This window comes from Pyrgilauda ruficollis, unplaced genomic scaffold (assembly GCF_017590135.1).
Source record: "Pyrgilauda ruficollis isolate IOZ18807 unplaced genomic scaffold, ASM1759013v1 scaffold90, whole genome shotgun sequence".
Lineage (NCBI taxonomy): Eukaryota > Metazoa > Chordata > Aves > Passeriformes > Passeridae > Pyrgilauda > Pyrgilauda ruficollis.
In genome coordinates, this window is record NW_024531044.1 from 1,525,481 (window position 1) to 1,552,228 (window position 26,748).

Sequence of the window (26,748 nt, forward strand, 5' to 3'; positions counted from 1 at the left end):
TTGTGAATGAGCTGCAGAGAGTGACATCTTGCTGAAACACAGATGCTGCAGTGAGAGGATTTTCCATCATGGCATATCAAACCACATTATTTTAATTTGCCTTCAACAATAGCAGTATGCAAGAGAGAAAAGAGAATTTGTATTTGCTGTATATTGATTTGCACAGTCAAGATTATCACAAAGATTTAAGATTGTAAGACACTGATCTCTGAAGATCATAACCTTAAAACCAGAGCATGTTTGGGCACCACAAACCTAATTACCCCAAATCATGTAACTTATGGAAACACTTACATAGAAGATTATTTTCAAGCTGGTAATTTAAGTCTCAATCAGGATTTGATTTGCATTCCTTCTTTAATTTATGGAGTTTGCATTTCTTCCTTATCTTACATTTTATACATTTTCTCCCCAGCCCATGGTTGATTTTCAAGAGCTGTAAACTAAAAGCCACCATGGAAACAAATCCTGTTGATATAGGAATAAAAGTTAACTCACTTTTCATCAGTAGGGTAACAGGAGAAGCAGCTGGATGCACACAGGGCCTAACAAGTAGAAAGGTCACTTTATTGGATGTCTTACAAAAAAGAGACAACTTTAAGGGGGTATTATATAGGCTTGATGAAAATATTTTGTATACAAACCCGTATTTCTGATTGCTTCAGTAGCCTGTGCAGTGTTTACTTGGACAGTTTCCAAGGGATTTCCTGCTTTTTAAGGAGACTGCATCCTGAAGCACAGCATTTACCTAAGTTACCTACACGATAAATGAGATAAGTAAAACACATGGAGGAAGCCTCTGATACCATAGGCATTATTCAGGAGAAAACCACAAGTTTAATATGGAAAGATTAACAACAAACTTTTTCCTCCTTTTGATATAAAGACTATTTTTAACCCATCAGGAAAAGCTGTTTGAACATACCATAGAAAAGTTAAATCTTAGCAAGAAAATACAGAAAAAATAGATATATTTACCATATACTAAGCAGTACATAGTTTTAGAAACTTGGACTAAATGCAGTCCATAGTTAAAAGCATCACCTGGCAACAATAGCTGTTGGCAAAACTCCTAACCAAAGTTTGGGCTGCTGACAGAAAACTACAGATGACTTCAGACTATTTTACCATTTTTAATCTGAATTTAAATCCTGTTCTCACTTTTCAGACCATTAGAAATACCACAAAAGATCAGTGCTTAGAGGTGAACGGACTATCTTTTTGTAAAACTTACTTATTTTTAACCATTTCAGCCACACAGCTTAAATTCTTGTTACCAAAGGTTAAGACTCAATAAAAAACCCTTAAACCTATTACTGCATTTGGTACGGGGCTGGGGAAAGCATAACTGCACGTGCTGTATCCTAACAATTCTCTACTTCATATTTTGAATCACTTCATTAAAAATACCATTATTGTTCAGTGGAACTGCAACAATCAAAAACAATCACAAAAGTTTTTTAGTAGAATAGAATAGAACAGATCACATTGCTTAAAACCTAAATAACAGAGTGGCTACTCATCATACTGATACACACCAAAGAGTCAGAAATGCCACTGAAAGCAATTTGGATGTAATTTCTGTTATTATTTTGTTATCCTACACAATAATCTTCATTACTCATACAAGAAGTTGAAATAATTCTAACACAATTACAGCTCTGGTTAAAAGGATGCTAGTTCCCAACACGGCATCTGTGGAAGGATGGTTTTAATTGATACCATCCAAGTCTTCTGTGAGTTTATCTTCTATGAGCAACAATCAACAATCAGAAGGAAGTTACCACTGGACAATCCACAATGTTTTAATGCTTTCCAAAGACAGCAAACTGAAGAGGCAATACAGTTCAGGAAATGTAAGTACTATGACGTTTCCATATGTGTTAGAGTTTTTAAATTCAGCTCTATTTTACACAGAGGATGGTTTAAGTTGTCTAAACAAAAGCTCTTCATGCTGTTTAGACAGGATACCTGAATTTTTTGTCCAGCTCTGGCAGGTCCAACATAACACCTACAGAAAGGAGACTTGTAATTTCAGGAGAGGCAAGATTATTCTGTCACCCACAACAGTGTTAGCTCAATGTTAGAACAGTGTTAGCTCAATGTTAGCTAGAATCTGAATTCCAGCAATCTGTTCTCCTTGTATTAGCTGTTTGTATTTTTAATTTTTCTGTTAAATATTAAATCAAGAAAATCCCTTCAGGACAAGAGAAATTTTCTCCTACACACCCTAGGCACTCCAGTAAGCAGCAGTACTCAGCAGTCATGGGATATGCTTCATGAATGTACCTTTATGTTCTCCCATAATAACAACCATTATGAAAAAGACTAATTCATTCACGTGCTGAGTATCTTGAAACAGCATTTAACATATTACTGCTGCAAAGATATTATGACAATTCTTGCCAGTCTTGGCTGACATTCAGCAGATTGCTACGTCTCTTTACCTCAGTTTTTCCATCTGTGGATCTGGACACATTTTTTAGAAATCAAGAGATATAGACAAAAATCACTGCAAGAAGCACAGTGAGTTTTAGACAAATTTTAATAAGAAATTATAAAGACCCTGCTCATCATTGACTAAATGCATTAGTTACTGGAACAAGTAGCAACTCAGAAAAGCAGCAACTTTTTGCTTTTAAACAATGTGTAGATAAAGCATTATTAGAGAACTCCTTACACAAGACAGGTTTCGATCCCCCTCGCCTCTTGTATAACTTCATTTTGTCAACAGGCAAGGGGTGGTGTAATTGCAGTGATAAAGGGTTTATCAACGTGTCCCTATCTGTTACACTTTCCCTAGCTACAGAGGCACAAGGCAGCAGGCTACACACTTACTTGGTAAAGTTCATCCTTTGAATCTTTCACCCATTTTCCCTCTTTCTTACATATACCTAATCTACTTGAGATGCAGCTATTTTGCTAATTGGTTTAAGCAGGAGCCCAGTTTACTGCATTATATGGATATTCACATATGGCAGTGACCACAGGCCAATTACGTCTTCAAATAGACCAGGCACGTTTATTTGTGTGATTCCATAAACATGAGAAGACTGAAGTACAAGTCTGTGTTGCCAGCAGCAATTTTGTCTGCTTTCACAGTAGCAAAACAGAGCCATACTTAAAGCTAAGAGACCAGCAAACTCCTCCTGCCTTTGGAGCTCGCTAAAAGGGGGCCCCAGCTCAGCAGTTTGGACAGTGAGTGGCAAACACCATCTGTATCCTTTTCCCTTCCATAAAAGGAACCTTTATAGGAGTGCAAAGGAAAACAAAGAAAGATTACTACTAGCAGTTATAAATGAATAGTTAATCATCCAATAAGAATGTGAGTTCTCTCAAAGACATTGTGCTAAAGCAAATTAGTCAAAAATACAAAGCTATTAAACAAGGGTGCTCCAGTAAGCAAGTGATAAACTCAAGAAACCAAACAAAAATATCTCCCTAAGCCAACTTTATAGCAGTTATTAAAATATAACTAGTAAAAAGAAAGGTTAAAGCTAGAATTTGTATTTTTTTCATTTTACTCAGGCTAATCTTGAATTTCCCATATTCCTTTTGGTCAGAAAAGCTGAAGCACAGCAAGAATGTCTACATGGGATTTGCTTACACAATTTCAAAGCCAGTAAATTGCAACAAATATTGCCAGGGGCACTGCTGAAAGCCTATTTTTTGTTTCTGTTTTCAGTTCGCAAGCCCTAGAAATCATCACTGAGAAGAAAAATAAACACAGTTTTGACATGTACAGTAGCAAGAATTAGCTTTGTACCCAGACAAGGAACAAGCCCTTTAAAGCAGAAATTAGTGGATTAACAATCTGAACAGCTCACACTGCATGTTTATTCAAGCTGCGACGAGAAGTCAGGCAGTGAAGCAAGAACCCTTCATTGTGAGTTTGTGTTCCACACAGTTCTAACGGCTTTAAGTTCTTTTTAGTTTGGGAATTTGTTGTTTCTAATGAGAAAAAAAAACAAAACAAAAACAAACAAACAAACAAAACCTAGGGAGAATGTAATTGGCCCAGTTGGGAGCAGCAGGCTGGAGCAGGAAGGGGCATAGGCGAGACACGAGCACCACCACGAGGCGCGCAGCACCGAGCGCCGTGCGAGCGGCCGGAGCAGCCTCGGCAGCGGCAGCCCCGCCCCGGGCACGGAGCACACGCGAGCCCAGGAGCCTGCCTGGGCGCTGACCTTAGAGGTGCAGACAAGATTTCTACGACAGGATTTTTACTTTTTTCCAATCATTTGGAGCATTCCCGTGAGATATACAACATCATCTGATGCTGAAATTTTTTTTCTTGGGTATCCGTTGACTTTTAACATCCAGTACAAAAACATCTTCATAGCTTTGACTGGTGTGAGAGCAAGTCAGTGCTTGGTTCAACAGAGGCAGTTAAAGCTTTTGACTGGAATCATGCCAGTCTATCTAGATATGGCTTATCACTTCCTGTAACCACGTGTAAAGGCATGTTCATTCCCAAATAAAGATAACAAGAGGCAGGGAACACAACATCAAAATTGTCTGAACTTAATTTAGTGTAATTTCATTCAACTTTTTATTTTACTTTGGTTTTGAAGATTTTTTATTTTTAAATAGCCATACTTGCTTTCTGGAAAAAATGTCAAGTTTTCCAGTAAGTCCATCTTAGGTTTAAGACAGCAGTAACTAGAATATAAAAACCCCAGGCCAGATCCCTCAAAACAACTGCTAGCTTATATGCCATCTGATCTAAATACTTTTCCTAGAGATTACTGATTACAGCAGTGGGGATTTTCTGCCATTTAGCACAAGATACAGTTAAGTTCTCGACACCTCACACAACCTTTGAAGTCTCTCAACCAGAAATTGTCCCATGCCTCTTTCATGCTACTGCATTTGAAGGTGTATCAGCAAAACTCTTTGAAAAGCAAGTATGCACCAGGCCATTGTAGTAATTTCAGCCCCAGCACCAATACAACTTCTAGGTAACAACTGGCATGCCTAAATTATATGTCTGAAGTAATTTTCATTTTTAGCATCATTTTTTTCATCCCTAATTAGTCATGATTTGTAATTTGGATACCCAACAGCAAATATTGAAAGATACCAGCACTTGGGGACCATGTAGCAAATTTAGAATGTCACATTTCAACAAAAAGATCAACGCTCCTAAGAGCATTTTTCCTTTGATTCCATCTATCCACCATTTCCCTGTGATTTAAAAATATTTCCCAAGATGTATGTCTAAACTAGATGAAACTGATTTTAATCTCAGCTTCAACTGGCAAACATGAATGATCTAATTCCTTCTGCATCTAAATGATTTTAGGCATTGCAAGAAATTAATTTTGATTGATTTAGGATTGACAGATTCCATTACTTTTGTCTGACAAGACCCACGCAACACGATAGAACTTTTCTTCCCAAGTTCTAATGGTAAGCATCCCATGTAACCACCCCTCTCCCTGGGATCAAGTAATATCACAAATTGCTGTAAATGCAACAATTTGTTTAAATTACTGAGAAATCTATGTTTTTTATTACAATCCCTGGGTCTCTCAGTCTTCCCTCTTCAGGTAACACTACAAATAGTTATTTGCTCAATCTGAGTTTAATTGTCACTGCTTTTTCAAGGGGATGGAATGCTCTGTGAAAAGATGACTTCACAAGGAAGGCAAAAGCTTACTTGGATTTGTGGGTGTCTGGCATTCCAATGACCTGAGATATTTGGGTGACAATTTGCGGGTAAAGTAATCGAAATTTCTAATTATCATTAAAACAGTCAATAGAGAAAAAAAAAGCTAAAAAGAAATTCCAAACCAGACTGCAGTAACTTCAACTGAATAAATTCAACCTGTCTGAAAGCAGCACAAGAGGTATTAAATACTTCAGCCTATATTGGTGCATGAAAAACCTTTTCCTGCAGTTTTATGAAATGCTTTGATACTCACATGGTACTCCCTAATGAATTCAAAAGTATTGTAGAAATCTTTGTAACAATATTGCTACAATATTGTACAATCCATTTCAGAAATGTAAGAACCATTAACTGTGAAAAAGTCTAGAACTATAGAATGAAAATGCAGTTATCAGCCTAAATGTAGGGGTTTAGGATAACAAAGAGCTTCAAATACCTACTTGAAATCAGGTTTTTTTCTTTTTTTAGTATAAACAGCTGTCTGAATGAATATGAATCTACCTTTAGTCAGCCCAGCATTAAAAATCTACAGTACACAAATAATGAAATAATTTTAAATATAAATAAATAGAAATATAAAACTCTCCTCCCATATTTGCCTAACTACCCTTGTACTTTCAATAAATTAACAAACCATGCCAAGCATGATTCTGCAAATTAATCCTTTAAGGCAAAAAAACCCAAACAAAACCATTTAATCTTTGACTTGTTTTATTTTATTAGGAGAACAGCTTATTCAAAGTTAACAGTGCTGAACACTCCGTTCCTCATGCAAGAAGTATATTTAGTTTTAATCACTTTCTAACTACCTCTACTCAGAAACAGTGTGGGATTTTTGTATTTGCAGGGCAGAGCATTTATTAACTCAAGCCTTCTCTCCAGTGTGGCACAATCAGAATGTTCTGAACAGCTGGTTAGGAAGATAGCCAAGATGCAAGAAAGATGTCTGAGCCTCCTTTTCAAGGGCAGCCAACTCTTGTACTGTAGGTGCCAGAATATCCACATGGCCTTTATACAGTCCACCTGCCAAAAGAGACACAATCTAAATTATGTGTTCAAAGCCATTTTTCAGCAGAACTAACAATGCCCAACCACAGTCATTCAGAGAGTGAATTACTTTACTTAAAAAAAAGCACAAAAAAACCAGAACCAGGTATACACATACTCTTGTCACTTGCAACCCATAGTCTGCATGTAACAAATGCAGAAGATAGCAAAGAGCTAGCAGCTTTTTATAATCCATTTATTTATAATCTATTATTTTTTTTATTTATAGTCTATTATTCTGTAGTGACACAGGAGACAACCAGGAAACTGAGCACTGCATAGCAAGGGAACTTGAGAGAAGTTCATTCTTACCACCTAGAGCTCTTTTCTGCCCATATGTAACTTTCCCATCAAAATCATCCACTGGTACTTTTATGTCTGGTTCAACTTGGGCAATAGTGCAGTTTAAGTGTTCTTCAATCTCCCCCAGCAACTAAGAGAAAAAAAACCAAGAAGTCTTTAAGTACTCTTATGGTCCAAGACCAGTCCAACTAGTGTTCTGGACAGCCACATTTGAGTAGTTTGAACAGGAATGGTACAGAAAACAATTTGGTAACAGATACAGAAGACTAACACATTTTTATTAGCTCAGACTACACAAGTTCATTTCCAATTTCAGTACGGTTTTACCCTTTCTAGATGTCTTCATTTCATACACTACCCCCTACTTGTATGAATGAGGCTACCTGATAATAGAGCTCATAGTCCAAGCTTTTTTCATCACAGATTAGGTGTATTTGCCCTTCTTTATCAGGGAAAGAAGTGTTGCTTTTTAACACGCACTCATAGCTGATATATAGAAATCCCCATGAAAATCTACCTAAGTGACAAACTGTTTCCAGGTTAGAGAAACAAGTTTTAAGTGACAGTTTTGCAACAAACCATCTAAACACAAGTATATAATTAACATCCTCTAAATCTTAACAGACTTTGATTAGGAAGACTCCAACAACATTGGCTGGGAATATTAAAGTAAGTTTTTATAATTAAACTATTTAGAGAACATATAACTTGAAAAGACTTCCAATTTCTTCTTTAAATGGAATCAAAGGTTATAAACACCCTAAGACTAGATTTGTACTTCAACTACACACCTGAGACAATATTTTTTTTCCTGAGTCTTTTAGAGGAATTGGGGAACATTTAAGCAAAATGCTTACCTGCATCTCGTTGTACCATATGGTACAACCTCCTTCTTCCTTCAGCCTAGTGTTATAACACCCTTTTCCACGACTACTGCATACATGGTACCAAACCTAGAAATAATGCAAAATGACCTCTAAACTTCATGAAATACTTTAGTAGATTCATTTTGACTAATTATAGCATGAAAAAGAATTCAGGAATCTGTTTAAGTTTTCCTTCAATTAAGCAGGGACAAAAAAGCAGTTTTTTAATGCAGGATAAGAAGGTCAGATAGCAGCTGGGGACAACCTCAGGTAAATAATGTCTGCTCATCTTTGCTTTGGTGTGTAATTACCTTTTCTTTTTCTTTTGCCACAAGGGAGATTGCCAAACCCATCCTGAAATATTAGGAGACAAGGGAGGGAGAAATGTATTTCAGTAACTATTGCCACCTTGTGAAACAACAACAACAAAAAATATCAAGAACACCTGGTGACTGCTCTGAACACACACATACCTCTCGGCTCTGCCGACTCTCCCGATTCGATGAACGTAGTTCTGTTTTTCATCAGGGAGCGTCACGTTGATAACTGTGTAACACAGACACGGTTCACAGAGAACAGAAATTTTTTTTAAATGTATGAGCCAAGGTCAGAGATCAGACACCTAAAATATTATTTTGATTGCTGCAATTCCTGTCCTTAGCCTATGTACATACTTTATAGTCTATTACAACAGTTACAGGTGTAACCTGCAATAAAGGCTCTCACTCTCCAACTGCTTTCTCCCTGATTACTTTTTGGCAAGAATGGAAAACCAAATTAACAATTTCCAAAAATGCAGAACATCATCAAGTACTTGAGAACTTATGGTGAACAATCAAATTAAATATTGCCTAGTTTAAGCCTTTAACATCTACATCTCTTAAAATTATGCTACAGGTCATATATTTATTTTAACTACTGGACAGGACTGCCGATATATTGAAGCTCCAGTGCAATTCAACAGGTTAAGTTTAAAAAACTATGTCTTACCATATGGAACACCGTGAATATCGATTCCTCTAGCAGCAACATCTGTGCAGATCAAGAAACGGACATCCCCTCTCTGCAAAAACAGAGCTTTAATGAAGTGTTGTGCTAAATTCAGCAAGCAAAATCCCAAGCAATGAAATCACAGTCCTTCACACTCTGTTCATCTCTGTTCATTTAGGAACACTTCAAATAAAACATGAATAGCTTGGTGAATTTACATCCTTGTGTCTTTCCCCAGCACCATAAGGCAAACAAAAATCAACAAACGGCTTAAAATATTACAGTTTAGTTTTGATTAACTTCTTTTTTTAAGTAACCAAGTACTAAAGACTTGAAAAAACAGTGTAATTACTACAGAGTTTAAAGTTAGGTTTTTATTTCAAAGTAAGCCTACCATCTTCTGAATTCAAACTCACAAAGGTAATACTGATTACCAGTACAGACTTCCACCTACAAAAAATGTGCCTTACAATTTCAAGAAGTGGGACATAAAGCATTTGAGTGCAATTTAATTTAAATGGAGAACTAGGAACACAAATTAACACATGAATTCAGATATTGGGAGGTGAGGAAAAAGCCTTCAAGAATCTGCTGCATCACCTTAAATCTTTCCAGGTTTTGCTTTCTTTCTTGAGGTTTTCTATCACCATGCAGACAGACACATGAGAACTGATGTCCCTTCCTATCAGGGCCTGAAAGAATTTATATGCATTAATAATGTCACATATAAGCTATGACACAGAACCATACAGAACTGGAAAAGAGTTTCAGGCATTGGGGTGGAAAAAATACCAAAGACAAGTAGTTAAACACTCTTTCTCCCTCCTCCCAAGAGCACATCTGTACAGGCATTTTTCCTTACTCCTTCCTGCTCTAAATTTCCCCATTTCTACAAATGCTGATCTTCATCTTTCTCCTCACACATCCCTTTCACCGTTCCTGTGTTTTCTTTCACATTTCTTCTTCTACATCTTCTTAAGTGTGAACATCTCTTCCCATGTCTCTTGCCCTTATCAGCTATCAATTTTGCTAGTATGTTTCAGCAAAGGCACCACGTATTTTCTCACTAGCTCAAATTTTGGTGCATGATGGTCCATCCATTCCAGAACTATCTGGAAGAGGCACAAGACTCTTCATTGCTTGCTTTCACAAAGGGCACCCCTGCAGGTGTCTGCTACACAACTCTGAATTTTATGCCCAGTGAGTATGTAAAAAGCAGAAGCACAATTTTCTTTATGCTGTGTCCCAGTACTGGTGACCTCTATCATACAAATTTGGTGTTGTAAAAACCCAGAAGTGAGAAAAGAGAGCTGAGTAAGGCTGACATGAGAACATTACCTCCACCCTGTTGGATGAAGTATTGCTCCATATTATCACAGTCTATTTTAGTCCTGCAGAAGATAATGGCTTGATCCATCTTGTGCTCTTTGATTGCTCGAACAGTGTATTCTCCTTTTAGAATTTTAATAGCTTCAGACCACATTTCTAAATAAAAATAAAGAAGTTTTTCCACTCAAATTATTTAAAAACATGAAGAACCTTTGAACTGCATGTCTTTGAAATTCCCTAGCCTTCAAGTAGACAGTCAAACTTTTATTATTAGAGCAAGTAACTGAACCTTCAGTTTCTACCTCTCCCTTCCACGCCCCTCTGCTCCAAGGTGATACAATACAGGAAGAATAAAAGTATTCGGAAGTTTCAGGTTTCTTGCACACACCAACAAACACTTGTCTACAAATCTGCAAAATATATATTCAAGTCTCTTTCCCACTTCCCAGTTAGAGAAACACATTTCTCTTCAAGACTATGAGAATGTAGAAATAAAATTTTGGAGGAACATGACTCAAGGCCAGTACCTACTACAATTTACCTTTAATAACTGAAGACATTTAGAAAAATGTCACTATTTCTTAGTGTTGCTCATTACCTGGAGTGTTAGCGCCAGGTCGTGTATTGTCTTTTGCATGTACTTCATCAGTCTAGAAAAACACAAACAAAAAAGCCCCCTAAGTCAGTAGTCCACTCTCACAGAGAAATACTTAACTCCATTAACTTGTAACTAGAAAGAAACAAAAGTTTAGAAGTAATCTCAGCATTCTGTTCTCCCATCAGCCATGTTTACCTACCTTTAGCTAAAGGAAAGTCTTGTATTTAAGAATACAAAACTTATTCATAAAAAAGGGCAATAAAACTATTTATATAGACACCGGATAGGAAACACCTTGGAACAAAGTTAAGAATTAAAACCATTCAAAACTTGAATTAAAAGATATTGTAAAATATGGTTAAATCACACAAATAGTAATTCCTTATCTTTTCCCCAATGCTAGGCTGAATCAGATATAAACTTAAAATCCAAAAGAAACAAACTCAGACTTAATGAAAAGGTACTAACACATGACAAACAGAGGTTCCAAAGACAAAGAGAGATGAAGAAAATCTACAGATTTGTAACTGCATCAGAGCTGCCAAGAACAAAATATGGTTCCAGGTTATTCAGAACTTGAATACTGAAGACCTGAACAACCAACACCTTCTCACGTGAATAGGTGTTAGATGAATGTAGAATCTGGAATCTCAAATGCAGTCTGATATGAAATTCATTCCTGTAAAAACTGCTCATCTCACATGGGTTGAGGCCAGAACCACCTTATAGAATGATCCATCTTGGCAGGTTTATTCTCTCCTGCCAAGTCAGATACTAAGTACAGTTAGGCCACGGATTGTTAGCTGTGAAATGGGTGAAAAAGCACAATGACATTGTTCTCTACTGCAAATCAGACTGTTACTCTATCATGCTCTTCCTCAGTCATGTTTGTAACACTGAGCTGTTATGACACTGCTGATATGATGCTGACTACCATGGAACAAACCATTTCAGGTTAAGCTATTCCAATAGCCAGCGAAAGATTCTTCAATATTAGGCCCCTGTTCTGAAGGTTAAATAAATAACCTCAATTTTCACTTACTCTGATATGATTCTTGCCGAGCCTTTCCCAGAGTTTATCAGTTTTTGGATTTACAGGCACAACTACATGGTGTACAGTTTCAGGGACAGAATCTTCTCCTTTCAAATCAACCCAGGTGGGAAAATGCATGATTTTTTCAGACAGTTTTTTCACATCAAAAGAATGCAGTGTTGCAGAGCACACAATCACCTGAAAAGAAAAGAGTCATATGGATACCACTGAAGATAAGATCCTCCCAGTCCAAAAAGCTGGGATTAGAACTGGATGAATGTTATATAGCTGAATAGCATAATGTAGCAAAACAAAGTGTCTGGATTTCCTCATCACAGGAACCACTCAGCTGGCAAGAGTCAGGACACAAAATAAGTTGCTTAACTATTCTGTTACAGAGAACCCAAAAAATCAGTAGGAAGAATGCAAAACTATTGAAAGCTGATGAATTAAGATCATTACTACATTAAAAATCAAAGTATGTGTTCAGTCATGTTTGCTAGATTTATACATAAATAATTCAAATTAAACTGAAAACTCCTGAACACTAGGCTTCAACATCTAGAATGCTAAGAATATTTTCACAGGCAATTACTGAACTCACTAAACACATGTTAGTTTTGGACAAGAGCTTTTGGGAACTCCAAAGAAGCATGCTCTATGCCAAATAATAGTCAACAGCCACACACCCCCAAAAATATTTAAGCAAATAAAACAAACAAAAAAAACTCCCACAACAATAAGAACCCAAACCACAAATGTTTTATACCTGAAGTCTCTTTCCATCTGAGGTTATCTGAGGAATTTGACTATGGATCCTGTTTATGAAATCTGAATAACCTTGGAGGAGAAGGCCATCCTGTGTTGGGATGAAATAAAAGAGATTAAGCTGCAAATCTTCTCTCTCATTGCTCAGTCTTTACACTTGAGTTAGATAAGCAATACACTTCTAGTCTCAGAAGTTCTTGCTTTTAATTAGCTGGACAGGTCAATGCATGGCAGGGATATTATTACTAAGGAGAAAAAAACCCAGTAAAAATGTGGAGCACTTACATTACAGCTGCTGAGAAGCTCAGCAGCTACTACTAGCTAACACCCCAAGACATTTGATCTTGGTGAATATTCAGATGTACTACAACAGATCAGAGAGATGCCCTTGAGATGCCCTCATTTCACAGTATATTGAGTATAACATTCACTGGCTTCAAGACCTGCTGGGTTAACTAACATCTATATTTTGTCTTTGTCCTTCAAGATCCCTGCAGTGGCAGGAACGAACTTCAGTACCTTGTATATATAATTTGAAATACATTTTTCTATCAGAAAAATTCCAAACATTTAACAGAGAGGCTATGGGGGGGGCAAAGTAGATTACTATGGTTGCGAACAATGAGACGATTAAGGTAGAACAATCTATAGGTATCTAACTGTTCCACTGAATTACCAAATACTATAGAACAATTATGTTTCACTTTTTTGCAAATATCATATTTCATTTAAAAACAGAATTTAAGCAGCACTTAGTTCTCTACATACAGCTTCATCCAGAACCAGGAATCTAACTTGAGATAAATTAATCTTCCCTGTTGAGACCAGGTCATCCAGCCTTCCAGGAGTTCCAACAACAATATCCACCTATGAAGTACATAAAGAGTATGAGTTGGTCCTGTAACTAACTAGAGGCATTAAAAGTTTTATCTAAGCTTAACAATATGAGACAATTATCAGTATAATGCTTTATTTTCTATTAATTATAACTCCATAAAATCTTAGAGTAATTTGAATCTGGTAGTTCTCTTGAGATTATCTGGTCTCCACTCTCCACCTTCACATGCAAATTAAGGACAATTTCTAAGTTACTTTACATAGCTGCCTAATAAAATTTTCATTACCCTTCTGGAAAGGGATCCTACAACCTCCTCTCTGGGCAACCTGCATTTTGGTTCTATAGTTATTTCATTAGCAGAATCTACCTTGGGAAGTGCTGTTCCCCCTTTTTCCTTCCCTGAACCCCAAGCTGTGTAATTTTGTTATCAAAAGCCAACAAACAGATTTGTTTTTCACCTTTTTTGTTTTTCAAATTTTTCTCATGGTGGAAGGCTACGATGTCTATCAACAATAGAAATAACGTCAAATTTTGCCAGACAGAAAGGTTCACAATCAAGAATTAAGCATTCACATGGAAGTCGCATAATCTTCCAGTTCAAGCAGGCTTAACAGAAAATTTTTATTTTGGCAGCTAGAACCACTAGAAAATTTATCAATAGTGATGTGCTTTCACTTCCAAAAGTGAGTATTAAATAAAAAACATGGCCCTGTGACTCTGTTCTCTCTACAGTGTGACTGAATCAATTGTACATTCCATGCTGCTGAAACCAGACCACTTCCTTCTATGTAGGACTGGTTTGTAGTGTAGGTTCATCTTGATAACTGAAGACTATTTTTATCCAAAAAAACAGGACAGAAGTTAATAGGAAAACTGTCTTGTTGGTTAAGGACAAATGGCAAACAATAACATCTTTATTTTAAGATCTTCAGGAGTACTCAGGCTTTAACAGAACTTGACTAAGTAGTACAGGTACTTGTATTGACGTGGCAGTAAAGGAACAACTGCTAGACTGGTGCAACATGAGCTTCCTAGCGACTGTACAATTTCTTTTTAACATTCTTAATGCTTAAGAGTAGTCTTAATGTTCTCTTTCTTTATGTTTATTACTATTGCATAAGTTACCACCATTAATATCCTCTAGCAACATCATAAATTACTTGGAACCCAAACTAAACAATCATATGAAAAAAATACAACTTACACCTTGTTCCAGTACGGAGAGTTGATCTCTTGCAGCAACTCCACCAATAATAAGCAGTTCCCTAAAATTACATCAATATATTTGACATTTATCCATTTATTATATTCAGAAGGTACACTTAGAATCAGTCTTCAGACAGATGTTTTTATCGATAGTTGACAATTAACAGCTCTAAACAGTAATTTCAAGAACAAAATAATAGAAAAAAATTCATTTTGAAACTCATCCTTTCACATGTAGTGTACTTCAGTTCAAGTGAAAACTTTGTTAGCAAGCTGTATTTGAATGTGATTACTTTATCACTGTTGTATTAAGCAAATTAGCACCTTAATTTTAATCTTACAAAAAATGTTTCTTAAAAATCCCAACAATAATGAAACTTAGTCCAGCAAAGTTTCCTGTGTCCTTGAAAGTTAGGAATGCAAATAACACTAAACTAAATGAATCTTTCATTGTAGCTTGCCCATTCCTATTGTTTAGTCCCAGCAATTCTAGTAAATGAACTCTTTAAATAGATTGCAGTTTGGAATTGGGAAATGTTTAAGTTTCAGAAGCACAGTCAAAGCAGAGACAACTTAAACCCAAAGCAACTTATAGATTATTCATTTTTCAGAATTGCACCTCCATGATAATTTGTCCAGTAAGCACATTAATTAAAGAGAGCAGACCCTGTATGTAACTATTTGATGGAGATGAAAAACAAACAAAATGAGGGGGTAGAGGAAGATGGGAGTATAGAAAAACGTTTAGGAAAGAAGGGCAGTAAGCAGATAATGTTTTTAGTCAAGAAAAGCATGTGGAGTATCATACTAGTTATCATTGATAATGAAAAAAAAACCCTACCCACCAACTGTATGAGAAAAGGCAGTCCACAGACAAAACATACCAAACCCCCCCTAAGTGGCTGAACTGTAGTTGCATAGCCAGAAGTTTGGTTGGTAGCAGGTTATTACTGATATTATCAGCAGCACTGCAGATTATGGGTCACTTAGCTACAAAGTGGAACCTACCCCCGCTCCCCCCATGAAGTTACAACCATGGAAAACACTATAAGTGCAACTAACAAGTTCACTATTACCTTAATTTGGGATTATCAACATATTTTTTGAACTGCTTCACATTGTTCAAAGTTTGTTCTGCCAGCTCTCTTGATGGTTCTACAATCAATGCTTTTGGGGCATTTGGAAGGTTCTGTGCTTGAACCACTTGTGCATTTCCTAAATGGAAAAAAAATCACCATTAAGACAAACTACATTCCTACTCTGGAATTTTTTACTGGAAATGGATCTATATTTTCTATTATTATTTAAAACCTAATAATTCTAAATGCTCCATTGAAAGGTGATGTGATTGCTCTCTCAATTATGAGTAACTTCAGAATAATGACCAGAACTTACAAGTGGGTGTACTGGCCCATGCAGGATAACCCATTCTATTGAGGGGCATAAAGATCCACACATTTTTACGATAACACTGTTGAAAAACTTAGCTGGACTTCTTTTATCTGATGTACTTCTAAATTCAAAATATTAAAGACTATTGGTGGTTTAAGAGTAAGAAAATCTGGTATACTTTCAAAAGCATAAATATTTCTTCATTACTGCTGTATTTAAGATCTTTCTGATTGCAATTAAAGGGATCCAAAGATGCTCCATAACACAACCTGAATATAGAAACAAGAGAAGTTTGCAAAAATCTAACCTACCTGAGTGTTGTGATTTTACAACACTACCCTCAGGAGCCTTGCAAAGTCCAACATAGCCATCTTTTGGTGGAAACTTGAAATCTTCTTCACCAAAATTGAATTTCAATTCAGCATTCTAGGTTTCAACAAAGTTGTGTCATACACACAAATTCAAGAGACCACATAAAATGAGAAACAACTCAGTAATGAAAAAAACATATCGACAAGGAGATGGGAGAAGAAAAGACTTTGCCTATCTCATACATTCCTCTTCCCCAAGTTGCTGGAACTTAAAAAACACCCAACCAAACACACAGAAAAAAACCAACAAAAAAGCCAAAGAATTTTTTCTGAAGTTGTATATCCTCTCTAACCACTGAAAGGTTTTGCTAAAATCTCTACTGCTTGAGAGACAGACTCAAGAAGACTAACTCAGAAAGACACAGTACTGCCTTACAGTAATGTTAAGAGTTCAGAACAAATGAAACAGGCTATCTGACTTTCAAGCTATTTGTTTCTATTGGTCAAATGGCAGTATACTGAAGTTTAATACACACAACATAGCACTATTATTAGGAATTAGTTATCCATGCTATTCTATCTATAAATTTAAGATTAAAATTTGAATTTAAACATTTAGCTTAAATGGTACTCAAAGCTAACACACATACACGTTATTACTTCAGTAGTGGATACTGGTAAACCAATGAAAACTGACTTTACATGACAACTGCAGTAACTTAACTGGCTATGCATATTTTGTACCTAAGTAACTCACTAACAAACCCAGAAAAATTATAATAATCTTAGACATCTGCAATATTCCTGTTACCTTCAGTACACAAGCTGCAAAAAGTGCTTGGTTCCTTATATGTGGTGGGATTTCAAATGCAAGGCCAAGGTCCTTCCCTGAAAGTAGGGTTAGCTCAGTCAGACTCTGCAAGTGTGTTGCATTCCTCTCCCTCCCCCCCAGTGAAAGCATCCAAATAAAATTCCAAAGAACCTACCATTTTTGGAAAATTTTATTTGTCCTTTTTCTGTGTCTAGATAACACCCAATTGTATCATGCATAGTGAATTCCTGAAAAAAACAAACAAACAAAAGGTTTGTGAAGCTAAGACATTTTCAATGCATTAAGACGACAGTGCTTATATTCTGTCAGCTTTTAGTTTTCTCACCTCTCCCTAACAAATGCTGATTTTTGAGAGAAGTTTTAAGCAAGTTCAATCTATTTCAGTCAGACCGTTGTAAATAGAATACATTTTTGATTACAAATCTTCAGTAAACTGCCCAATTGAGCTTAGATATTTAAACATTTATTACCACGTTAAATTTAATTCAAAAACCAAACACAATGACAGTGATACATTTAAGTCATTTACCTGGAAGTAGTCTGCATTATGGAAAAGCACATTAGTCACATATTTATTAGCCAATGTCAATCTAAGCTTCACACACCAAACATGACATCAGAAAACTGTATTTTAGGAATAATAAAAGACTAACTCTTGAAGATGATGCTATATGCATGTTATGTATACTTCAGTATCTTGAGATCTGCTAATTTTAGAGGTATTCAATAACATCTATATATTATTAAGTGCTTCTAATCAACAGCTCAAGAGTCTATGAAACAAGCTACAGTAGTCTGAAAAGTTCCAGGTTTTATGACACTGAGTTATTATTAACACAAAGACTTGAGTTTCTGCTTTAATATTCATTTGTTTATGTTTAAACATCTCAATTTCACTGCTACACTACACAAAAACCATTATAGATATTCCCAGCAGACACTTCACAAGTGTACATTAAGGTAATGGCAAACTCAACACAATAGCCAGAAATAGTTCACTCTATGTCTCAGTAGCAATTAATAATGCATTTTGACAGATTACAGACTTGTGAAATTACTTCTCTTTTAACTTCTAGTAAACAGAATACGATGCCCTCACTTGCATGTTCCCAGTGTGTACAGATGGGTTGATTTATTCAAGCTAAACACGAATTAAGTCAAAACAAATCTCAAGAGGTCAGTTAACTTTTAACCTGTAACACATAGCAAAATTTTAGCTTCTAAATAAGAGTCGATATAATTGCAGTATAACCACTATCATGTCTCAAGCTTATAACTGCTTTTGTTGAATCTTTTAATAAGCTTTTATGCAAAAATGCTTCAATGTTCCGTTGGACTTTTGCCCATTGAGCCTCCCTTCGCAGTGAGCAGTATTTCAAAAGACAGTTGATTGTAACAGCACAAAACTAACAAGCAAAACTTTTAATAATATTTCTACCAAATGCAATTCAAGCTTACCTCACCATAGCTGTCAAATTGCTTGTTGTGAGATTTCTTACCAGTGCCACCAAATCCAAAGCCAAATTTATCAGTGCCTGAAGACAAGACAATAGGATTTTACCTTTTGGTTGACAGGTTATGCTTTTTCCTCTTGGTATTAGCAACTGAAATTTCCAACACTACCACATAAATTATACACAGTGCTAACTACAGATTTCTGACCTCGATGTACACCAAACTAGTACTTTTGCAGCAGTACATTTATTGATTTTACCAGTCCCCAGTAATCTTCATAAAAAAAAAAAAAAAGACATAAAAGGCAGAAAGTCACAGAAGACAAGAAAACACTGCCACCATCAAAGACTTCCCCTTACAGGAAGTAAAATACTTATACAAAATATTTTCAACTCTCCAATATTGCGGTCCTTTCTGAGGAGTCCATTCTCTGCAACACCAGAACAGGACTCCACCCATTCCATGTCAATATAAAAACTACCTATAGGTTCTTCAGAAGGAAACTCACCCAGATCTAGTGAAGCCTGCATGGTTGACCAACCAACTCTGCACAAGCCTTGGTCATGACAGGAAACTTCATAGTAGTATTTTCCTTTAAAAAAAAAAAAATTATCTAATACAATACCCAAATTCATTAAGGTGGTTCAGTCTTGCTACTTCCAAGACCATACAAATCTAACATCCCAGTCCTGCTCAAAGTGTAATAAAATCCCCTACACTGTGTTTGTGTGAAAAGGTTGTGTGTATACCTATGTATGAAATGAGGAAAGAGCAGGCAAAAGAGACAAAGCACACACAGAGGTATTGTGTGAAAGGCTCCAAAGGAGTGACAAGCAAGACAGTAGTGGTCCTACTGAATGCACAGGAACTGATAAACTCAAGACACAAGGTTCTGCAGAATCAGTACCACACCACCAGCATGCCCCAGCATCAACAGCTGCTTGTACCACTTGAAGAACATCCAGCTGGCTGTTATGTACACACAGACTACAGAATTATCTGCACACCCCAGTAAAGGAGACTGTTTAAGATATTTCTGAACACACACACACACACACACACACACACACACACACCCAGAGCCATTGGAGTATCAGGATGAATGTGCTTCTGAGTCAAGTGTTAGGGTTGCCTCTCAACTATTGCTACAACCACAGAACCATGAAATTTTTGCACATCTGTGTGAAGTCTGTGAGGAAACAAAGTACTGTGCATTTTTTTAGGAAATGGCTATGCACATTCTGATATTAGTTATGATTCTGCCCCCTGCAACTCAGTCTCCTATTGAAGATTTTTAGCTTTCTATGTATACTTCATGTATTTGTAGCTCAGTAGACCATTAAATACCTAGGTATAACTTCTAGTACTTTTCCACCTCTCTTCACCACAGGGAACAAACTCTTTGATACATTCTTAAAGTTTTGTTTAGTCTTGCTTGTTAGTTTACCAAGGACATTTTATTTTTTACCACATATCTTAGACATAATAAAGGTAGAGTCAGAGGATCAGGGGGGAGGACTCCAATGGGGCAGAATTACCTAATCAACTGCTCCTCTAAGTGGGCCATATTGGCTGGATATTCTAAATGCCTGATCTTATAGAATTGTAGGAATCTAATTCAGGGCGTGGCTTTCACCATATTGTGTACCTGAAGGCTTTCAAGTAAAGGTTTGCTTTTCTTTTAAGGTTGTTTGGAAAGGTATTGCTCTACTTCCAGGCATCACTATCAGGGAAAAGGTAATTTACAACACAGGGGGAACAAAACAGAGGTATTTGTCATTTCCAAGTCTTAAGCTACTAAATTTGGTCAGATGGATGGAAAGTTTCAACCATCTACATTACCAATGGCTGACTAGCAACTGAAACTCTTCTGGAAGAGTATTCAAAACACATCACTTGATGCATACCTTTAGTTACGCCTCTAGTTGCTCTGCATCCATGCCATTCTTTTATCTCTCTGCTTTGACAACACAAACCATCCGATCCAATTGCTGAAAATTACAAGACAGTTTTAGTTAAAGAAATTGCCCAACTGCTTTTAAAAGAAAACTTCATGCATTCTTTCCTCTAGTTTATTGTTTTTTACCAAGCAAAAGTTCTCAAGTACACAGCAGGACAACTCACCAAAAGCTGATCCTCTGTCATAGGGGTTCATTTGCCATTTATTGAGCACTAAGTTGGAAAGACAATAACAGAAAAAGCGCTTAATCAACAACGCAAGCCTGAAAAAAACTCCAATTAGAAATTCAAATGGTTTCTACAGTGTTTGGCTTAATTTCCTGGGGAAATAGTTTTGTTCCTATGAAATTCATACAAGTTCAAATGAAGACCTACAATCTGAAGGAGGGGCAAAAATGCTTAATGCAAAGGTATTCTATGGAAGTTTAGATTATTCCATTAAGAACATAGATTAAGTTACTTAAAAATGCAACTGCAAACAATGAAGACTTTTATAAAGTAAGGCAGTTTCACACACCCACAATCAAATTCAGATAGAAAATATCCAAAACTATATGAAGAACAACAAATTTGAAATTTATTATTTGCCATTTCTGTTCCAAGCTTACATTAAAGTATTTTTCTGGCTGTACATTAAAATGTCATTACTAAGGAGCTAAGATATATGCATATAGAATTTCTGACTTCATTTTTCATATGCCCAACAATATGCTGTAATAAAATCTATATGTGATTAAAAAAAAAACCAGATGCCATTTTAATTAGGCTTACTGCATGTATTTGTGTATTCATATTACATTCTCTCAAGGAGGATTTAATTTTTATTTTTTTTAGTTGACTTTACTGTCACCAATATAGCAGTAGTTATAATGATGACAACTTCTATAACACCTTCAGAGAGTTGTTTGTGCAAATGCTGTTCACTTACATAAAACTCAATCTTATCAGTACCACAGACTGGACATGGTTATTGGCTTTACAGTTCCAAGCTTAATTAAACAGATGCATAATAGACTCTCAAATACTGTGAGGATATTATCAAGGTTACAATCCATTCTATATAGCTGAGTTCCAGCCCTATGCATTTCCTGCTCAGTTCAATGCTTACTAGAACAAACAAGATATCAATTATTCAATGCCAAACCTAAGCAGGTGCCAAAAGGAACACAGCAGCTCTACTCTGCACAGCAGAATTGAAAGATCCTACACTGTTATCTCAGCCACACAAAAATACGTTTGAGTCTAGAAGAGCTTTCTGCTCAAGCTCACTTAAGAGTCTCAAATCAACTCCATGGTGGTGAGCTGGTCTCACCTAATCCTGCAATAGAAAGGTATTTTTTAACTCCTTTTAAGGTAGACACCACTACCACTTCACATCTTTCAAGGCATTAACCTAGTATGGCTTTTAGAAGAACCTTGCAGAAAGCCAGGTGTGGATCAGCCTCAAGCTGAAAACAAGAGCATTACTAAGAGTCTGCAGTCATACGCACACCAGTTCTTCCCATGATTCCACCAGTAAACTTATATTCTCTGCTAATAAAACACTGATGATATTTACATTATCCCAAATTATGGAAAAAATACTTACCTAATGGCAGGATAACTTTACTTTTAAAAGTGACAAAATCAACACAAGTGAGCAGAGTTTTGAATTTAAGGAGTGCGACATATAAAAACTTACCTGCCCCTCCAGTTTTAATGGTGGCTTTTCCTTTCTTGCCTTCCATTTGGTCCTTCAGTGTTTCATAAACAATCTGGATAACTGGAATGCTGAAAGCCTAAAATGAAATGTCACTTTCATTCCACAAGTTATGCACTTATTTCCAGCCTTGTTTTCGGCTGCAATACACACAGCCAGAAACACTGAAATACATTCCTACATATATGTTGGTAAAGATTATTACCAATAATGCTTAAACACATAAAACACGCTCTCTGCATATATGAGATAACTTAAAGACTTTTACTTTCTGCTAATATAAATTTGATTACTTACACCAGTTTTTCCACTCCCAGTTTCAGCAGCCTATAGGAAGAAAAATACAAGAGTTTTACCAGGACTGTAAGGACTGTTCTAGAATTCTGTTTTGATAAACTAAGTTTATTTTTTACGAAGTATTATTTTGGTTTATAGAACAAAGAACACAGAGATCCATAAAAGACACGATGAACAAGGCATACTAATCTGATACTTTCAAGGTTATTGATACTGCAGCATTGGCTTGGGCAGTATCAGCCATGTTCCACACAGAGCTGTGTCAGGTATTTACAGCCAAAAGGAGAGCAGATGAGATCAGACAGCCCTCATTCATGTGGCAGTGCCTGTCAAGAAGTCAAAAAATAAAGCCTAATACTCCCAGCTTTCATCTGCAAGAACAGCTGGAAACACACTAGTAACTCAAAGAGGCTTTCACCTGAAGAATATACTTTCTATTGAGGTAGGACAGGAGAGCTAGTCTAACTATGGACCCGTCTGGAAAGAGCAAAATTCACCACACAAACAACAATTGAAAGACACAGGATTTCTAAGAATAGGGCTATCCTGCCTACATACCATAAGCACATCACCACCTCCTAAGATCAACGGGATGGATTCTGCTTGGATATCTGTAGGGAGACTACAGGAAAGAAGATATTAACACAAGGTAATGTTGTACATCAGTAGAAAAATAAATTTTTACTTATAGAAATTCACAGAAACCATGAGCATCTGCAAGATAAAGCAGGTAACTGCTATTCCTCCTGGCTTGCAGTGGAGTCAGGTGCACCTTGGTAAGAGAGCTACATCTCATATCATCATGCTAAACTATAAAAAAAACCTTATTAACTATATATTCCTTGTCTTCCTTTCTTCAAATTAGTTTTTCTTTAAAGCCACCTACACTGATCTCATTTACATGATTCCTGTTCAAAACTGGAAAAAAAAGTAAAGATAACTAAACTCAAACAGCATTTTCAGACAATCATACCTAATTAATATTCATATGAGAAGAAATAAATACATTGTTTGCCCATACTGACAACTTTCTGAATGACAATTCAAAACAAACTCTGAAGTAAAAATATGGCCAAACAAGTAACCAAACACAAGAATAACAACTTTTTTAGAAGACTGACACACATCCACTCAGTTTGAAAAACACAATCATAGGCCACAGTCTGGAAAAAAAATGTACTAAACCAGCATAAATTATGTGAGAGTATTTAATCCAATAACCCCGTGATACATATAAATACACCAGAGGCACAGAGCCTGTTGTGAAACAAAAGAAGTGAAGCATAAGCAGTCATGCTCTGCCTGTCCAAGTTTAAATGTTACTGCTGCAGTTACAGTTTGTATTCTTCAATCTTTCACACTACAGAGAAGCACATGAGATGCAATGATCGTGAAAGGAAAACACACATCCACTTTGCTTTAATGTGACAGCAGAGGTGCTTTAAGAATCATGCCAAACATTGCTGAAAGGCAGATTAGAGTCTGCCACACTCCTACTTACAGCCAGTCCATCTCCTCCACTGCTTGAGCTATCTCAGGCATAACACCCATTTCTGTAAGACAAGCAAAACAGGATCAAGCAATGTTATTAACCTCACATCGCCCAAAGACTGCCAAGTGTCAACACTTCCAGCTACCCACAGAACCATGGAAAACCACTCTTTTGGGCAACAGCATGTGCAGCCTTCACTCCAGCACCCACTGATGGAGAATTCTCCCTTCCTCAGAGGCAGCTTTGAGAGCTGTCCCCACCCAGAGCAGAATAAGTCAGGCACGCACAGGGCAGGCACAGACAGAGCAGCAAAGCGAACACACTGGGAAAAAAGCATCATTTCAAGGGCAAGGTACTTATCTTTGCACCTTTAAGGCAACTGCCTATGCAGACAACAGGACAGACTGTTAATCACAAATATCCAACTTTCTCTACAGCTGGGGTGCAAACAGTAGAAAAAACCTGTATCCTATAGGGACTCCAGTTCACCAAATCTTGCCTGACAATAAGAAGACAAGGCTTTGGTTTTGATAAAATTATTAATTACATCCACTTTTAACACTTTTTTTCTTGGATAGCCCTTCTGGCAAACTCATATCAAGGTCTGATGGTTGTACCTCAAAGACAAGATAAATATGGAGCAACATGCTGCTATGTTGATAAACAAATCCTCTGCATTTCAAAAGGAAAACAAAAGAAATCTGCAGCTATCCAATACAGGCAAGAGTAAAGTGGATCCTAAGCAACCCAAATGCTGGTAGCACACCATGAAAATAACAATTTAGCTGTTGGTCATCTCTTTGGGCACATAAGGTTACTCTAAATCAATTCCTTCAGCTATAAACATGCACCTTTCCAAGCAGAGGTCTCACACACTGGCCTCTGCACGGCCACACGCTGGGTTTCACACACAGCATGCACACGCACACACACTGAGCTCGGCTGCTGCAGGAGGATGCGCACAGCCAAAAATTATTCTTCCACTTCCTATAATGCAAATGCTGTAAGAAACGTGTTTTATTTGTAATGTGATTGCAGGAAGCTTTAATATTTTCAAGTGCTGGACTCTAATCCTACAAAAGTAGACAATCCACACAAGCAACAAAATCAATAGCAATCAAAATCAATTCCTACTAATTCCAAGTTGGAAACAAATCCATACATATTTTTCCATATATTTCCAACTCACACAGTTTAATTCAATATAAAGTACAAGAATTTAATCAAACAATGACACCATGACATTTTCCTCAACTACATCCAAATTAACCCTGCTCCTAGCATCCAAACTGACCACTAGTTCTCAGGAAGAAGCTTCACCATTTTTCCCCCATCATAAGATGCAAAAAGTTCAGTTAAAGGGACAAATTAAAAAACCCATATACATTAAAACTTTACCGAACTGTGATCTTGACTGGCTGCCTAGTTTTACAAATATCTACATGGGGAAGGGGACACAAAGATTGATGCTTCCTCCTTTAATAGTAAGCTTTTGAATTACAGTTACTATATACACATATATAGTTTATATAATATATACAGTTTGCTAAACCGTATCACCAAGCAGAGGTTCTCTTACAAAAAGCCAGTTATTATGCACTGCTATACAGAGAACAGTTATGATAAACCTCCTATTACTTGAAACCAGTCAGCATGAGGAATAAGCCTAACTCTTAAGCAGTCCCTTTGCTAGATCCACATATGCAATAAAACCTGCACAACCATTCCGATAACCACTTCTCACAGCCTACAGAAGCCCGAGGACACGGGGAGAGGCACCTACATCCCCCGCAGGCCTCACAACCTCCAGCCTGACATATGGTCAGCCACACACTACCGCAGGCCAGGCTGGAAGGGCGGCCGAGGAGCTCCCCCCGGCGCCGCAGGGAGCCCGGGAGCCGGCGGGCAGAGGCGAGACGTCCCCTCAGTGCCGAGAGGCCGCGGCCCCCGCGCCACGTACCCGAGAACGCCGCCATCTTCGCCCAGGGAGCGCCGCGAGCAGCGCAGAGCGCAGGCGCAAGGCCCGGCCGCCGCTTTATGAGGCCGGGCGGGCGCAGGAGCCGCCGCGCCGCGCGTTCCGGCCCGGCCCGTGAGCGCCCTTGGGTATTGATGGCCCGAGGCGCCTCAGAGACTCGAACGTACCGCGGGATGTGGCAGATATACCCTAACAAGGACACTTTATTCTCCAGTTTTTACAGAAGCTTCCCCAAATTCTGCACCATCTTGTTCTAGGGTAACTTCTAGTGCCATTAAACGCAAGAACCTTCGGGGTTTTGTAAAAAAACAAAACGAGATTGCTAGTGCAGAAGTGCAGCTTCCAGAGTTACATCAGGAGCCAATGGTGCATTTGTCTGCTAAGGGGAAGGCACAGCATAAACTATTGCCCACTGCTTTCCATTGTGAAACACAGCTTCTCTCTTTCTGAAGACAGCACGAGATAGAGACACATCTGATTCAAAGGCCAAAAAAACCCCAAAACGAGTAACTCTGCAATGTAGCTCTCTTGAGTACTGTGTTGCAATTCGAATACTGGTTTTGTCCCGGTGGTTTGTTTCAAGATTTTTTTTTTAAAACTTGCTGAGCCCTGCTAGCTGTTAACTTACTCTGTAGAAACTGGTGTCATGCAGAGAAAAATACAGCAGGGTATTTTATACCTTTC

General features: G+C 37.2%; 1 protein-coding gene across 1 annotated transcript; it reads right to left on the bottom strand.

Moving 5' to 3' along the window:
• Positions 1-6,367: 6,367 nt before the first annotated feature.
• DDX1 (DEAD-box helicase 1) lies at positions 6,368-26,109 on the bottom strand. Its single transcript, XM_041489179.1, has 26 exons — positions 26,050-26,109; positions 24,099-24,150; positions 23,156-23,219; positions 22,598-22,627; positions 22,283-22,379; positions 20,767-20,814; positions 20,550-20,633; positions 19,151-19,234; positions 18,646-18,722; positions 17,342-17,414; positions 17,167-17,243; positions 16,356-16,470; positions 15,729-15,867; positions 14,651-14,711; positions 13,377-13,475; positions 12,610-12,699; positions 11,850-12,038; positions 10,808-10,859; positions 10,219-10,365; positions 9,481-9,572; positions 8,881-8,953; positions 8,364-8,436; positions 8,202-8,244; positions 7,882-7,977; positions 7,034-7,154; positions 6,368-6,697 (listed from the first exon to the last, which is right to left on the bottom strand). The coding sequence occupies exons 1-26, from the start codon at positions 26,063-26,065 to the stop codon at positions 6,567-6,569; spliced, it is 2,223 nt and encodes a 740-aa protein (XP_041345113.1). The 5' UTR covers positions 26,066-26,109; the 3' UTR covers positions 6,368-6,566.
• Between the last annotated feature and the right edge of the window lie 639 nt (positions 26,110-26,748).

Bases quoted from the DNA above. Each gene is read 5' to 3' on its own strand.
- DDX1 (XM_041489179.1), bottom strand. The intron at 20,634-20,766 runs GTGAGTTGTCCT...TGTAATTTTCAG, and splicing joins TGACAGAGGATCAGCTTTTG to CAATTGGATCGGATGGTTTG. The intron at 10,366-10,807 runs GTAATGAGCAAC...ATTTTTATTTAG, and splicing joins ACCTGGCGCTAACACTCCAG to AAATGTGGTCTGAAGCTATT.